The sequence below is a fragment of the Neolamprologus brichardi genome, chromosome 14 (assembly GCF_056152115.1).
Source record: "Neolamprologus brichardi isolate AB-2024 chromosome 14, ASM5615211v1, whole genome shotgun sequence".
Lineage (NCBI taxonomy): Eukaryota > Metazoa > Chordata > Actinopteri > Cichliformes > Cichlidae > Neolamprologus > Neolamprologus brichardi.
Window position 1 is genome coordinate 19831489 of NC_142117.1, and position 16234 is coordinate 19847722.

At 37.7% G+C, this 16234-nt stretch overlaps 1 protein-coding gene across 2 annotated transcripts in view; it reads right to left on the reverse strand.

Annotated features, from left to right (window-relative positions):
* Window positions 1-876: 876 nt before the first annotated feature.
* zgc:172282 (leucine-rich repeat and fibronectin type III domain-containing protein 1-like protein) overlaps window positions 877-16234 on the reverse strand; it is a 176034-nt gene continuing 160676 nt past the window's right edge. For both annotated transcript variants that reach the window (XM_006802055.2, XM_006802056.2), the window contains exons 10-11: window positions 11879-12852; window positions 877-1763 (exon numbers count right to left, since the gene is read on the reverse strand). In XM_006802055.2, the coding sequence (XP_006802118.1) occupies window positions 12845-12852 (8 nt within the window). In that variant the 3' untranslated portion in view covers window positions 877-1763; window positions 11879-12844. The remainder of the gene's footprint in view (window positions 1764-11878; window positions 12853-16234) is intronic.

A 16234-nucleotide genomic window follows, 5' to 3' on the forward strand; every position in this document is an offset into this window, starting at 1 on the left:
ATTAAACAGCACACACACAAACACACAGACTCGCACAAACACCGTTTACACTGCCCAGCAGGTCTCTTGCATATATGTCAAAGTACTATACCTCCCTCCACCTGTTATGATTACGTGTGAATGAAGAATAACAGAAAGCTCCATCTAAGACTGAATAAAATAAGGCTGTACTGTCAAAAATGAGGGGTCTGTATGTAAAGGATGTAACTCTAATCCTCACTTTATTTTACTTTTAATCTAACAGAATATTTCCTAATTATCTCATAGTTTCAATCAGTAGATGTTCATTTTGTAAATTATATTACTAAATAGATTTAAATCACAATATGGCATCATATGTGCAGATGTGCAGCATGCCCTTGGGTTCTCATTTAGGTTCAGATTGTTGTTTGATATGTGAAAACCTTTTTTGAAAACGTGAAAAAATGGCAGTTATTCTGGCCAATTAATATAATTTTGCATAATCAGTATTTTTGAACGAGGATAGCAACATTATCCCCAGCAGAGTTTTTTTTTACACATGCAGCACTTTGCAGATCAAGAAGGTTAAGTTTCCTTGTGGAGTCTCAAGCCAACAATACTGAGATAGACTGATGCTGAATAACGATGATGAACTAAGGTCCCACTTTATTGAACTGTACGCCCAGTTTGTTGCTCTGTCACTTACCTTTACTATAATATAATATAACACATTTCAGAGTGAAAGGTATAAAGGTATAAAAATGTTTTTCCAAAATATTTATCTGCAATGAAAACAACGAATGTCAGTTACATGCTAAAAAATGTTAGTTTTTGTTTTTTAAAGTTCATTTTCGTTTTAGTTAACAACTACAGCAATCAACCAAAAAATCAAATACTCAGAGTGGCCAGTCTGGAGAAGGTCATCCATTTTTGTTTAATTTTATTAGAAAATATCCACACACCATAAAAATTACATGTACAAAACTATAAGATTTGAAATTGCTTTATGTACACATACAAAAGATAAAGCCCAAAGAAAAAAGTGAGAGGAATACAGGAAGGGAAAAAGTGAAGACAATGTGTTTTTATTTTTTTGGGTGGGGCGTGGGCGTGTGTTGCTTCTGGAATAGGTCAAAAGTTTTGAGGGTCTCCATCAAGTTCCTGGTCTTCTACCGATCTGCAGGGAGCTGTAATCATGACGATAATCATTATGGAATGGCTGGGAGTGCAATTCCATGCACAGATATGAATAATGCATATCCGTGATGCCGTATATATCACATATCCCTTTTACACAAACCAGAGTCAAAGCACGAAAATGGTAAGGGAGATGCTAGTAACAAGCACTTGGAATATTCTGATGATTAATATAAAGGGATATCTGCCAGACACACGAAGATGCAACTCCTCACAGATAGAACAATAGGTGAGATGTGGCCTGTTATCGCTCATGCCGTGTGCACGTAAATGCACTCCACTGTGGTAATAAGGAAAGAGATAATGGAGATGTGCAAGGCCTAGATGATAACAGCTGACCTATTAGCAATGTAAGTTGTGCAGTAATATACAGTCGTACAGCATTTTTCTTCACATTAAACTATTCTGATTTGTAGTGCAGAACTCTTTTTCTTGTAAACTTATTCTGTGATGAAGGTTAAGGTTGATGATGTTTCGGATAAAAATCTTGGATGATATCAATAATGACTCATGATTTGGAACCCTGCTACTTGGCTTGTTTTCTCTTAACCATTAATTTGTCTTTCTGGACTTCAGACATGGGGCTTTCCTTCTGGTCACTGGGTCTGAAAGACAAAAAGAGAAAGAAATTAGTTTGGAATATAGACCCAGAATTGTTTTAAAATTTCAAATATATGAGGGTTTAAAATGCCCTACTTATTTCCTCACCACAAGACACGCTTTGTTACCACCTGATAGGCACAGCAGCCATATTTTTAGCCTGAAGCTAAAGGAAATGTGCCTTTTATCTCAATAACAGCTGTTCTTATTGTGTCAGGGGCAAAATATCTGAAATGTGTTTTTGTTTGTGTATAAAAACTTTTTTTCTAAAAGGCCACAGGGATTTGACCACTTTTTATTTTTCATTTCTTCTGTCAGTTACATCTCTGCGGATGAGATCAAGCCAAATCCACAGACGATTACACTTCAAATTGAAGAGAGCACTTAAAAGAGGTATTTCCTGTGCAGCCCCAGTGAGAACACATCTGCATCCCGCATGGGTTGGTTGTGCCTTGTTCCCATAAAAAGAGACAAACTAGCAACTAGGTTAATGTTAATACAGTCACCCCAAGCTAGACAGCTTTGTCACTTTCAGTGCTCTAGAGCACATGGAAAATCAAGTGTTTGACGTGATAACAATGATAAACCTCAACTTTGTGCTGTCAACTGTACAGCTGTTAAACCTGCAAAATAGTTATTTAATATTAATGTGCGTTTCAAAAGCCCCTAATCTGACAACAGCTACAAAATTACATAATGGGGCCTCATAATCCCCTGTTTAAACAGAATGAATACGTGCGCAATACAGTATTAAATGACTATAGATTTATTGAGAAAATGTGAACAAAGGCATCATACTCTTTGTAAAACTGGCCTCATTAGTACTGTAATGTTAGCATGCTAAAATGATTACAGTAGTGGTCACACTGTAAGTATTCCATGTGGGGGAACCTGGTGCTCATTGATTGGAGTGTAGAAAAGAGACAATTTAATGGTGATGCTTAAAAATAAATACATAAATAAATATGGAAAAGGGGTGACCCACTGGACCGGTGGTTGGGTGACACATGGGTGACAATGCCATAAGCAACGAGCAACAGGTTAGACACCTAAATAAGTTACTGTGCACACCAATAGGGCCATATTGTGCTCTTTGTGAACACCTGAAAGACTCACCCTCCAACACCATCCACACCTATCCTTCCTAAGACAAGCACAAGAAATCGATCTAACGATGGGAGTTTCTCTTCTGCCTGCATGAGCAAATTATTTTCTTCTAAAAGATAAATGCAAGGGTTCTAACTTAAAGTCTGTCTAGTTGATAGATGTGCAAATGCTGGTTATACCACCGAATTCCTGTCACAACAGCAAATGTGCGTGCATGCGTGTGCGTAGCCTCAGTGACACCTCCTGCTGCAGGAACAACTGCAAAGATCTGTTTTAATCATTTTGCAGGTATTCATAAGCCCGGTTGCCCCGATAACTCCCCATCAACGTCTTTATCAGGCGTATAACAGTTTTTCTAGTATGTAACATTAGATTTTCAAACACGGGTGCTCGTTAGCATCACAGATGGTCTCTTGTTTTTTTTTTTATTGTCACTCTGCATTCAGACAAACACATTGCATGCATTATCCTGACTACTGTGTTTAAATGCTTGAAATGAAAGTTGAATTATCAACTAGGGGACTAAGTTAATTAATGTCACACTGTATTAAAATGTATTGAATTTCTAATTTCTGTGAGTATAGTCATAGAAAAGCAATTAATCTGCATTCGCTATACTTTATCTTACTCTATGTACTAGAGCAATTACAGCCATGCAGAATTTCATTTATCGGGAAGAAAAATGCAAAGCTGTAGCTAATTGTATGGAAATTGATCAAGGTGTTTTATGTTTTGAGTTGCCATTTTATAACCTTCTGAAAAGCACTAACATATTAGTTTGTTTCTGACCCCGACCCACTCCCCCCAAATGTATCCTGAAGGTGCACCATACATCAAACAAAGCTGTGGCTGCTGAAATACAGGTACAGCTTTTGTGCGTTACTAGAGGGCGGGAGAGAGGATTCTTTTTATACACAGGACATATATAATTATATGTTCTATATCAAGTAATCAAGTAATGCTGAGCAGCAAATTTGCAGCATTCAATTATCGCTTTCCTTTTTCCAGCTACTGCTGTTACAGGGATTGTCTCTCTCTCAGTCGTGCTCTCTCTCTCTCTCATGTGCATACACGTTCCTCTGATGAAACACGATTGACTTTTACAAGTCCGTGTATCACTAAATGTCAGCCAGTTTTACTTGCTATCATGTTTGATTTTTAACATGGCTATAAATATAATCACTGCTCCCACATGCGAATCACAGGCTCTCAGTGCCAATTAACGATTATTCAGCTGTCCTGAGTGCAGCGTTGTGCTGTATACGGCAGATAAAAACAAAACAAAAAAATGCCCACTGCCAACAAATCCATCCAGCAGATTTAAATAGTGTTGCTATTGTCGATAAATGGTGAAACTCTGCCACGATTGCTGAGCGCTACAGTAATATTTATAAGCGGGGACCAGGTGAAGGTAAAATCACTGCTTTCCTTATTTTTAGCTCTGAAATTCATATTCCAAAAATCACTCGGTTTGATGTGATTGTGGTGGTAGGCTGTCGACACAAATTGACAGCAATGCTTTTAAATGGCTGATTATGCTACTGACCTTCACAAACTGACACTGGAGCATTTAGAGCAATCTCTTTTGCATAACAAATCCTGCTGGTGCTCAGATGCGTGCATGAAAAAAAAAACACACAAAACAAGAAAAACAATGGCTTTTAACATTCTGCAGCCCAGTCCTAAAAATGATTTTAGTACTGAACGTGGCCCAGAAAGATTAATTTTGTTTTCTGAGGAATAGTTTGCTACTCACAGACCCTGCTCCCAGGAATACAACAGGCTAAAATGCAAAAGTTTTGAACTGAAAGACGCATGCACCAGTTAGCTGCGATATTAAAATGGACACAGGACCTCTGGGTATGTCCCGTGGTGTCTCATAGAGTGCTGGCAGTAGATCTTTCAGGTTCTGTGAGTTTGAAGGTGGGGCCATGGATTAGGCTCGTTCTATCTAGCACATCTGGCATATGCTTAGAGTGGGCTCCTATTTTAAGCCATTTCTGAACAGGAACATTGTCCTGCACGTGTCATGGAATTATTGGTAAAAAAAACTGAATAGTTGTTATAGTCAATGAAGGACCTCTTCTTGGCATCACCTTAATATATTTATAAATGTAAAAATTTGATTTTCTATACTACTAAAAACTTGCAACTCTTTTGGTTTAATTGACAAAGAGATGCTCTAGGAAACTGCAGGGCACAGCATGTAAAACCAGAGGTCAGGAAGATACGGGCAACTGGCCAAACGGGCAGTTAGCCAAGCTAAGAGAAATGATGAACCAACCAATGCTGACGTTGGCCTGACAGCAGCCACTAGTGGGAATATGGATTTGGGTGGTCAGCTATATTCAAATGTTCTCATGAATGAAATGTCTGGTGAATGCCCTGAATTATTAAACGTATTTATTTTTTCAGAATTTGGTACAAATGTTGACTTAGACTCAAGAAAGAAATAATTAGGCGCTGCCAGTTAAAGATCAAGGTCAACGTGACACATCTGTCTCGTTCTTGCAAATCTCTCAGGAACACAGAGAGGAAATGTTATCACATCTGGCACATTTACCTTCACTTTGACTCACGAGTAAACAGATCAGAATTAGGAAGTCAGAGTGAGAAAACACATTTTAATGATTTTTCATTTTCTATTTGAAAAGGACAAAGACCAAGTCTACACTCTAATTTTCTGCAAGAACACATTTGTTTTACCATTATTTGTTGGGAACAGAGGGTGTGGAAGCTGTTCAGATACTGAATTGCTATTACAAATGTTTGGTGTCAACTTATTGCATTTTGCTTTAATTTATGTATATCAGTCTGGACAGATGTAAGCTGCAGCTTGATTGGTTGGTGGTGGCATCAGGGAGTAAGTAAGCAAGAGAGCAAACGTATTTAGCCTCTGAAGTCTCATCGGGCAATACACATATTTTTTTCATCATTCACTTCTTCATCTAAACATATTCACCAGCTCTGCTAGAAATCTGTGGAGGTCTGGTGTACTTCACTGGGACATATAATTGAATATCTGTAAATTTCTAAGTATGTCTGTCTAACCGCCTTAGGTGAATATTAGTAAAAAGACAAATCATCCAAGTTCACAAAAGCTGACTGGTGATTTTCCCTCGGATAACGCACTGTAAATGACTGATGTGCTAAATTAGAACATTAGTCATCTGTAGTTTCTTTTAACTCTGTGTTGTTAATTACTTTCACCTCTGTGTAATTCCCCTCCTGTCATTCCCTCATCAGCCCTCAGTGTGTAAGTAGTCCTGTCTCCCTCTTTGTCTTTGTGAGATTTTCTGTTTATTCTGTGTTGTTTTGTTCATTTCCTGGTTTATGGCAGTTTTTTGAATATCTGCTTGTTACCCTTTAGAGTTTGTTTATTAGACTTTTTTTAGCCATTAATTCTTGATTTTTGTTGAACCTCTCTATTGTGCATCTGGGTCCTTGCGTCTACACTCCACACACTGTAGCACAATGAGCTTCGGAAAAGGGCTGAAGCCAATCTTTCATCCCAATTTACTGACACAGACCTGTGATGTTGCATGTTCTTTCAAAATGTTTTTTTTTCCATTTTGGTTACAGTTCTGTCAGATAAGCCCAATTGCTTACTCTCTATTTAACTTCCTGAAAAGAGCTATACTTCCAGAGCTTTAATCCTTCTATTGAGAAAGAGCTTATGAATTATGACCAATATGGATTTAGGCATTAAAAATAGTCAAAAAAGCAAAATAGAAAAAGCACAAGCAAAAAAATAAATAAATAAAAAATAGAAGTAGAAATTGAAATTCTTGAAGATTTAAAATTTCTAACCACATTAAACACTTAAATTATTACTAGTTTTACAGTTTAAAATTACAGTTTATCAAATATTATAATTTGTGGAAAGACATCTGATAGCACCACTCTCACTTTTGGGATCCTTCAAAGATATATTCTAGAGCTACTCCAATTCATTGTCACCTGACAGCAGCAATACTGCCCTTCCCATTATTTAGCACTTCAAATGCAATAAATAATCTCATAAGAATCCAGCGTTTTATATTTTTAATAAAAAAGTGCCATTGTAAAACTCTTGGCTCACAGAACTTAATTATCAAGCTTTCATCCAAGTCCTTGTAAGTGATGAACCTTGGTGACAACCAAAGGTTGATAGGGAAAAATGTGTATTCCCCAACTGGTTGGCAAGTGGTTGCTGGAAAACTGACTTTAGGTGCAAAGAGGTGTGAGAAGATGCACCAACAATCTATCTAGGGACTGTTTGCAGTCAACTAGGCTTGTTCCATTCACACTACAGGTGACCAAAGCAATCTGAGAGTGACCAAAACAATAATTTGCGAATGACTCCTTCTACAACTTCTTGATGTCACCAACTAGGTTGCTGGCTATCTATTAGTTGGGTGACTGAGGTCAGGGAATATGCATTTTCCTCTAGCTGCTGGAGGTTGCCAAGGGGTTGTTGACCAAGCTCTAGAGATGTGTGATTGGGGGAAAAGTTATAAGATATATATGTAATTTTTTGGAGTATGACGTCACTTATTAACTGTTTATGTATCTCTCTACTTCCGCCTCTGCAGGCCTTGATTTCACATATTTGATAGCAATGTGAACCCTTCACCTAAAATATCTTTAAAAAAAAAAGAAGAAGGGGGAATTCATTGCAAACTATATTTTGCCCAACACAAAAATATCTCCTCATGGTGCACTTGTGACAGAAAAACACTGTCCCAATTAAAACTAGGAAAAATAAAGATGAGTGTTTTCTTGGGGGGAAAACACCTATAATATGCCTCATACGTTAGTGAAAATGCATGTTATAACATCACACAAAGAATGAAACACATGCTCAGAATGTACTCATTAAAATAGATGCACATATCCACTGCACGTGGCATGACGTTTCCATAGGAATATCTCGTCTTGCTGAATGTGTGTCCACGTGTTCACACATTTGTTCATCTGTGCACATCATCTGCCTTGCAACAAGATCTTTCATTTGCCATCTAGAAGAGGCATCATACAATAAACACGCTTAAAAATAAACATGCTTTGTGTGTATGCATTGTCATCTGTGATTCATACTATCATTTTTTTCATTCTGAGTAACCAAAGACACCCTTATAGCACAATACAGCTGTATCTCAATAGACACTGCATAATCCTCCACACATCCCACTTGCTGTTCTCCTGTTTTCTGTGTATTCTTTCTCCTTTCGTTCTCTTCCTATTTCACTCCTGCCCATCGCCTTCACATCTTCTCTTCTCTCCTCTTCTTTTTCAAACTGTTTTTCTCTCTTCTGCTCTACAAAATCTTTATTTACGTAGCTTCTTATCATCCTCAGATTCTCCTTCTCATTTCACTCTTCTACCTAACAGTTCAGTTCAACAAGCCTTATTGGCAAGATAAAATCGTGCCTGAAGCACTTGTGTATACCAGAACACCACATTAGCCTATAGTGGAAAAGCATGCATGGATATTTTGAATTATCTCACGGAGCCCGCATTTCCTGCTGGTGTTAGCATTTCTTTCCTACATTTTCACATTATTCTCCCTCTGGTACATGTGAGCTTCTCTCACTGTTAGGACATGCTCTTGTAGGATTCTCTACTTATATCATTATGGATCAGACACCACAGTAACACACACACACACACACACAGACACACACTCCATGCTCACAGCGTAGACTTTTTTTGTATTCATTTTGTATATTTTCCTTTTGTAATATCTTGAACAGCTGTTCAAGATATTACAAGATATGTAAGTGTAACTGACAGAGACCTCATTCACTTGTACAAATAAATCAAATATAATGATTTTGATGAGGATGATTTTCTACCATTTTTGACATCAGTATGCCTTTTTTTGTGAGATTATATAATCTCTATAATCTCACATAGAGATTATAATTAATGCAAAAAAATAGGATCTTAGCATGCTACGTAAGCTTAACCTTAGACATAAAGGAATGTCTTTCATTTGCAGAAAAGAACAATAAATAATCTGAAAGAGGAGATAACAAAGTTGCATCAGTCATTCATCATCGTTAGTGTGTGCAGCATCTAGCAACCGTCATTCACTTTAACAACTTACAGAATGGAGGTAAAAAAAAATGGCCGTCATTTTTATTAGTGAAGATAATGTTTTTTTCTTTGTTTCTTCCCCCAGATGAACGATCTTGTCGTGGAAGGGATAAACACTATATTTATGTAGGATGATAAACCAAACGGAGGTCATTAAACTTGTTAAGGATTATGTGAACCCCTGTCACATGAGAAAAAACAATGTCATAAATCAGTTTGACAGGTCAGTTAACGAATTACATAAATTTGTTATCAATCATTATGCATTATGTAACAATGCAAAAGACCAACCAATGCACTTTTGCGATAATGCTGTGCAGTCTGAAGAGGTCATTACAAAAATCAATCACTTTGTGTTTAATAACAGCCTGCTAATTGTTAATTATTATGATCAGAGCTGGGTTTGCTAGTGTCAGTGTTGCTAGTGTGCAACATTTGGCTTTTCAAAAAAGCTGGAATGACATCAATACCCTTTATGTCATTGCAACAATTACAATGGAATGAATCAATTTCTGTAGATCATCACACACTAACAAGTTGGCAAAGATTTAATGTGAATGTACAAAATAAAAAGAGCTTCAGCCAAAGGCGCTAAAGGCTAGTTGGAAGATAAAAGAAGAGAAATGTTCACTTATCAGTTTTGTCTTGTTTCTCTCTCTCTCTCTCTCTCTCTCTCTCTGCGGACAATCATCAGCATCAATAGTCAGAGGAGATGCTTACTGGTGTAAACAATTTGTGATATCTAAACCACTTCTGCAATCACACTTGTGCTGGTCATGGCGTCACGAGTTCACATAGATGCACACAGACAATTACTACGGTCATAGGTATATAAAAACTGTTAACTGTGATTGAAGTACTCTTAACAGCCACTTTGGTTCTTGTGTTTGTGTGCCAGACCAAGAACACTGACTGATTGATTCATTGCTGGTGCCATTACTGAATGAACAATGAAGGTGTCTGTGTCACTTTGTAATTGAAATGCAAATTTAAGCTGGAGACACCATCATTACTGGTTGTCCCTGCAACATCTCATAACCATCACTTACCAGAAGAAAATAACATCTTTGTTGTGCTGCCCAGTCAAAACACAGCAGAAATCACACGTTTCCTGTTACATTTTACATCCCCTTAACATTATATAGAGGAGTAATTACATGTCTGTTACCTTTTAAAAATTTCTTTTGTTTTTATTTTACTTACTGAATCCGTAACCTGTGTTCAAACTGCAACTACATTTAGTTTCTGATGTAAATAAACTTAAACTGGACTAAGTAATTACTGTAGGAAACTGTAGCAGACCCCCCCCCCCCCAAAAAAAAAAAAAAAAAAAAACCCTGATAAACACAAGCACGTTTTTAGAAAACCGTAGAAAAAACGTCAACACTCTTAACTTTTCTATTGTTCTATTGTTCGTATCTTATTCCCCAACTCATATCAGATCCCTTGTTACCTCATTTTAAGATAAATTACCCCCCAAAGCTACTTATAGTTACTTATAATAGGAAAAAAAGTCTTATTTTTATTAAGCAGGCAAGTCTATGGATGGTCATTTAACATTTTATGTGTATTTATTGCACTGTTTCCCCACAATCAAGCCAATTTCTCTCCATATTTTATGATATTTATGATATCAAGAGCTATCCCTCACAGTGAGCTAATTTCCCTACACAAACACAACTACAAAAGCAACTAATCAGATTGTGCTCTACACAGAACTGCTGTTAAAGAAAATTATTGTTTGTTAACCGCAAAGGTAAATGCCCTCAAATTATGAGAGGAAATAATTCTGTTTGTATTTCATGGCAATTACACCACGGCCTTAAATTTCCTATTTTTTGTGTAAACACAATAATTGGATCAGTTAAATTAAGTCTAGTTGATAAAATGCTCTTTGTAGAATTGTGAATCTCTTACAAGCAAGTTATTAAAGCAGTGTTTCCATCTGTGGCCAACAGAGAACAGTAAATCTACTATTTGATTAAAATTCATTTGAAACAGTGTGGGTGCCATTGACACTACATGGCAGGGGGAAAGCCAAATTATGTGGAGAAAGATATACTTTCAATGAGAACAGCTAAAGCTGCATGACCATTCTAATCTCTGCTGTTTTTCATTTAAAGCCATTTAAGATAAAAGGGGCACTTCCTTTGTGCCTTTTTTATCTTTTGTAGATTTCTGTCAAATAAAGATCAACATCACTTTATGAAGTCTGGAACAAGATTTCTAAAACGACAACAACAAACAAATATTGTTGTGATTACCTCTAATAAGAGGATAAATTCAATCTATAAGTGAAGATCTCTTTTTAGGCTGAGCGCTGAATAAGTTCTGAAGCTTCAGACATCAGCGTCTGTACTGACTAAGCAGATATTATTGACCCCCCTTTCCCCCCATACAGGCAAAGACCATCCCCGGGGCTGTGCTGTTTACTCATAGCCATGTCCTCCTGCAGCATATTATATTCTCCACCAGTATTCAATCACAGGCTCAGGCGGGAAGGGAAAAAGTGATCTGATGGACAGAGGGAGTGATGTGTATGAGATAAGGAGTGACTCAGACAGTAAAAGACCAAGAGACAAAAAGGATGGGGATGCATTTCCTGCCGCCTGTTGTGATATTGCCATAGGAGAGTATTAGGAAAGCAGATCGTTTAGCTAGGATAGCTCTCTAATTGTCTAGGTGACAGCAATTAGATAGGCACTCATTAAAGCATTGCCCTCATTAGGTTACAGACTACTCACTACAGGAGGAGACACTGTAGAATCTAAGTGTGTCTTAAACTCAGGGGCAGGACTGTGGATGGCCAAGGTGACTACTGGTGGCCTACCATATGTCACGCTAATTAATGAGCCTGGATCTTTGGGCTCAAGAACTTCTCATTTGGCTCCCACTTTGGCTGGGTTAATAAGATAATTAGCAGATTACTCACCTGTTTAAGGGGGCGAGGAGAGATGTAAGGGAGGTTGGTAAGGGTTCATCAGGTCCTCACCTGTCCAGTGGAAAGCAGAAGACATAGAGGCCAGAGCTGCAGAATACACACACTAGACCCAAACCAGTCCTTGGTAATCTGGTACAGTTTAATCAGTATCAGAACTCTGATCACTGTACAGTTCTAGTTAAGGTCCTGTTGGGTCCAGGTTTTTCAATTCAGTTCAAGTTTTACTATGTACTGTTTTTTCCAAGGGTAACATTTTTATTTAAAAAAAAAAAAATCAGGGTCTGGTGAGTTAATGTCCATCTCCAGTTTAGCCCAGGAACAGTTTTGCTTGGTTCAATTTAATTGAATTATTTTATTCCACGGGGATAAACACTGGCAAGCCACCTTGAGCCAAGAAAGCTGTATATGTTCATGCCCAAAACAGACCCATCCAGAAGCTTTTTTAAACTCTTTTTTTACCTGTTTATGCAGTCTAACACATTGTATTCCTAGGCTGAATGTGATTGTCTATGCATTCATCTTGCTTGCTCACTGTTCGGCCTTTTCTGTCCATGCATGTTGAAGTCTTTGTCCATTCTTATGTTGAAACATATCCATATGCCCCTTTATACGTCTCCGCTTCAACACTGGTGCAGAGGCTATAAAGTAAAAACAAATCTCCTCCATGAAAACTGATTGGTATGTCACACTGACAGCCAGATCTTGCACCAGCTGGCCAATCAGCAGCCAAGCAGGCACCAGGCCTTGACACAGTTGTCCAATCCAGAAATGAGAACCAGGAGAAGCACTCGAATGTCAACCGAAGACTACAGGTCTATAACCCTGTGATATTCATGGCGACAAATTAATGGGTACAGTGAACAGGAGATACAGGAACATAAGCTATAGGGCCTTTATTCTTCAGGTGGTTTCACCAGCTTTTCCCAGTGGGCAGCGTCCAGTCTTCACACAACAACATCAGGGCTCTAAGAGAAAAGAAGATTGAAAACAAGGTTTGAAAATAGAACCGTGGGTATACAGTATTAAGATTTGGAAAAAGCAAAATACTATCAGATCAAGAGCAGGTATAAAAATGGGTATTTAGAACCAGCAGATCCTTTTTTAGCTGCCTTAACTTAAAAGTTTAAGAACAAAAACTACTGATAAAGATTTCTGACAGTACCTCCTAGGGTAAAACACACATAAACTACTTTTATAGGTAGTGAAGGTTCAAATGTTATGTTGTTGCTGTCTTTGTTTTAAAATCACACCTGGCTTAGAGCCAGACATTTGAAAAGGACAAGGCTACAAATCATGTTTGGATCATTTTAGTATTTCTAAAGGTTAAAGGATGCAATGTCTTCATATCAAAATGGCCCTTAAGAACAAATATGTACACATTAGTATGAAAAGCGTGTAGCTTGTGTTCTTTTGTATCTTAAGGTGCAACTGCTGTTTGTCGAGAGATACAATAAATGCCCATGTAAGGAGGGTTTGCTGACAAGAAAAAGCAAAGATGAGCAATAGCTGGCAGAGTGATGAGGTTGTACTTGTTGTGGCAGCATGTTGCTGCAGGTGTTATTTGTAATGTGTCTGTTTGTCGGGAGAGCATTTCTTAACTGTATCTGTCAGCAAGAATATTTCATAACAGCATTTATGTACAGCCAGTGCTTATTGTGTCGGTTTAATAATGAAGAACAGTCTTTTTAATGCCTTGGACTGTATTCATCCATCACAACCACTGCATATCTCCACAGTTTTCTCCTCCATCATTCTGCACTCCACTCACCTCTTCTCCTCCATCACTCTTTGAGAGGAAAAGGTAGTATATGATGATCATAAAACAGTATGAGGGGTGAAACACAACCAGACAGACAAAGGTGTTATAAATTTAAAACAGAAAAGAAAGGAGACGTAATAATGGATAGAAGCAGTTTCAGCAAAACAGCAGAAACAAGATGAAAGGAATGTCGGGAAGAAAGGAAGAAGGGAGCATAAAGTGAGAAAGACAACGACTTATTTTTCCTGAGAATCACTCTATAGTTATACAGTACTATGCAAAAGTCTTAAGCCACCCATTATTTCTTTATATTTTGCTTCCAAGTAGCCAGACTTTCTTGTAATTTTTTAACGTGGTCTTGAACAATAGTTCTCCAGGCTTTCTGGAGGTGATTCAAACTTTTTCTTTGAACATTGCCCCTTTTCCCTCTCATTTTCAGTCCAGTGCCTATACGTTACCATTTTCAGAGGACTTAACACTGACCTATAAAACATTCTAACATAAAAAGGTATCTAACTAAAGGGATTAACCAGTATTGTGTCTACACATAACAGAAAACTTAGCAAAGTGAAAACTGGTGGAATTGGTGGAATCTATAAAAAAATGCCAAAGGTTGCACATGTTGACATGCATAAAATAGTATTTTGTGCTAACAAGATGATTATGCACAGCAGATTAACGACATCTAAAAGTCATATCTTTAAGAAAAAGAAAATCCAACAATGATCCAACACACGCCTTGATAAAATGCATCTTGCTATGTAGCTGATCCATCTACTATGAAGCCTCTTAGAAATGGTCTCAGTGGACGGGTGATTGTCAAGAAGAACTTACGGAAGAGAAGCAAGGAGAAAAGGCTTAAGTATGCCAAATTATACACCAAAAACAGGAAAACACAAAAATCTTTCCAAATTTTCCCTCTCTACGCCAAACAGCTACTGTTGTACTATTGACCTATGTTTCTTTTATTGGATGAGATGACTCAGGTCTGATGAAACAAGACATATTGGCAATTTAACAATTTATCAGTTTAACAAACAGGGGCATCAACAGGATGTGGATGAACAATAAACAGCCACAACAGCCTGGTACCTCCTTCTCATGCTGCTCACCAGCTTGGTCAGACACACATCTGATTGTTCAGTCAGTATTTATCCCAAGTTAGCCACTGTGGCTGTGCTGGTTATGCTGTGCTGGTTATTCTAGCAGGAACAGCATGTCCAAACAGATCCCAGAGTGTTGAAGTCAGAAGTGCAGGCAGCACTGTCATCTTGAAGGACAGAGTTCGATCCCAGACTGTGGAGATGTGGGATTGCTACTGGTTGCATAATTTTTCTCTGAATTAAGACTTCCTCCAATTGTTTTTCCAGTGAGGGAGATGCCACCTAACACCATCACACTGCCTCCACCAAAAGCTGTTATCCTATTGGTGGAGCAATCATTGTAGGGTTCTTCTCTACACTTCGAGCCTGTGATCCATTTCAATTTGCCGTCTGTTCCGGATTGTCTGGGTAGAGACCATCAGCCATATCGTTCTGCAAATCTTGATTCTGTAGAAGACTGCCTACAGTTCTTAACTGCTGACAGGATGAGATATTGTCTTCTTTTGGTGTCCTCTTTTTGGGACAGCCACTTTGCATCCTGTCTCTGAAATCACCAGTTCTATGGAACTTGCCCTTCAATTGGGGAATTTAACTTGGGCTCACTCCAAATAAAGCTGCAACTTGGTTTTGTGGAACATTAGCTTGAAGTTTTAAAGTTGACCTATAGCACGGGCCCTATCCAGATTAGTCAAATAGTATGCTTGGAGCAGATTCCATACTGTTGTAGCAGGGTCCATGCTCACAAGTGCTGGTAATCAGACACCAATAAGCCATCTGGTGTACCAGAAGCTCAAGACAAGAGTCAGTAGCAGAATACACTGTTTGGCATTGTCAGAGAAGATCTGGCAAGTTTTCATGGATGCAACACACAAACTCAACTCTCCTGATCAACCCGCAAATGCATTTTCCTTACAAATGTCCCATCATTTAGGGGAAATACACAGGCTTTCCAGTGATTAAGATTAATGCCAAGAACGATTGTTACAACAAATAATTTCCTTACTTTTCATAAACTAAGGGAAGTAAAGGTCATTAAATAATAAGGGGTGACTCAAGATTTGTGCACATTCCCATAGCTGTCAACAATTAACCAATTATAACTATAATTATATATATAATTATAATTTCTCAGAATTGTTGAAATAAAATAAAAAAAACTAAACAACCAAAAATGTGGTATAACTTTACTCAACCAGATTTTTCAAATAACTGGCAAGTTAGCCCAGTAGCCAGAAATGTAGAGCATTTTCAGTTTACTTCCACACAGGTCTTTGAAAAGCAGCAGAATTTCAAAAATGATAAACAGTAAACAAAACACACTTACTTTAAAAATGATAATTAAGTAAAACACTATTTAAATTAAATGTGCCCTAATTGTCAGGGGCACATTTAATCGCCCTAATCAGTCATCTAAGGGACTAACTATAGGTAACTATAGGTAACTATAGGTAACTATAGGTATTTTTATGATTTGAAGATGCTATT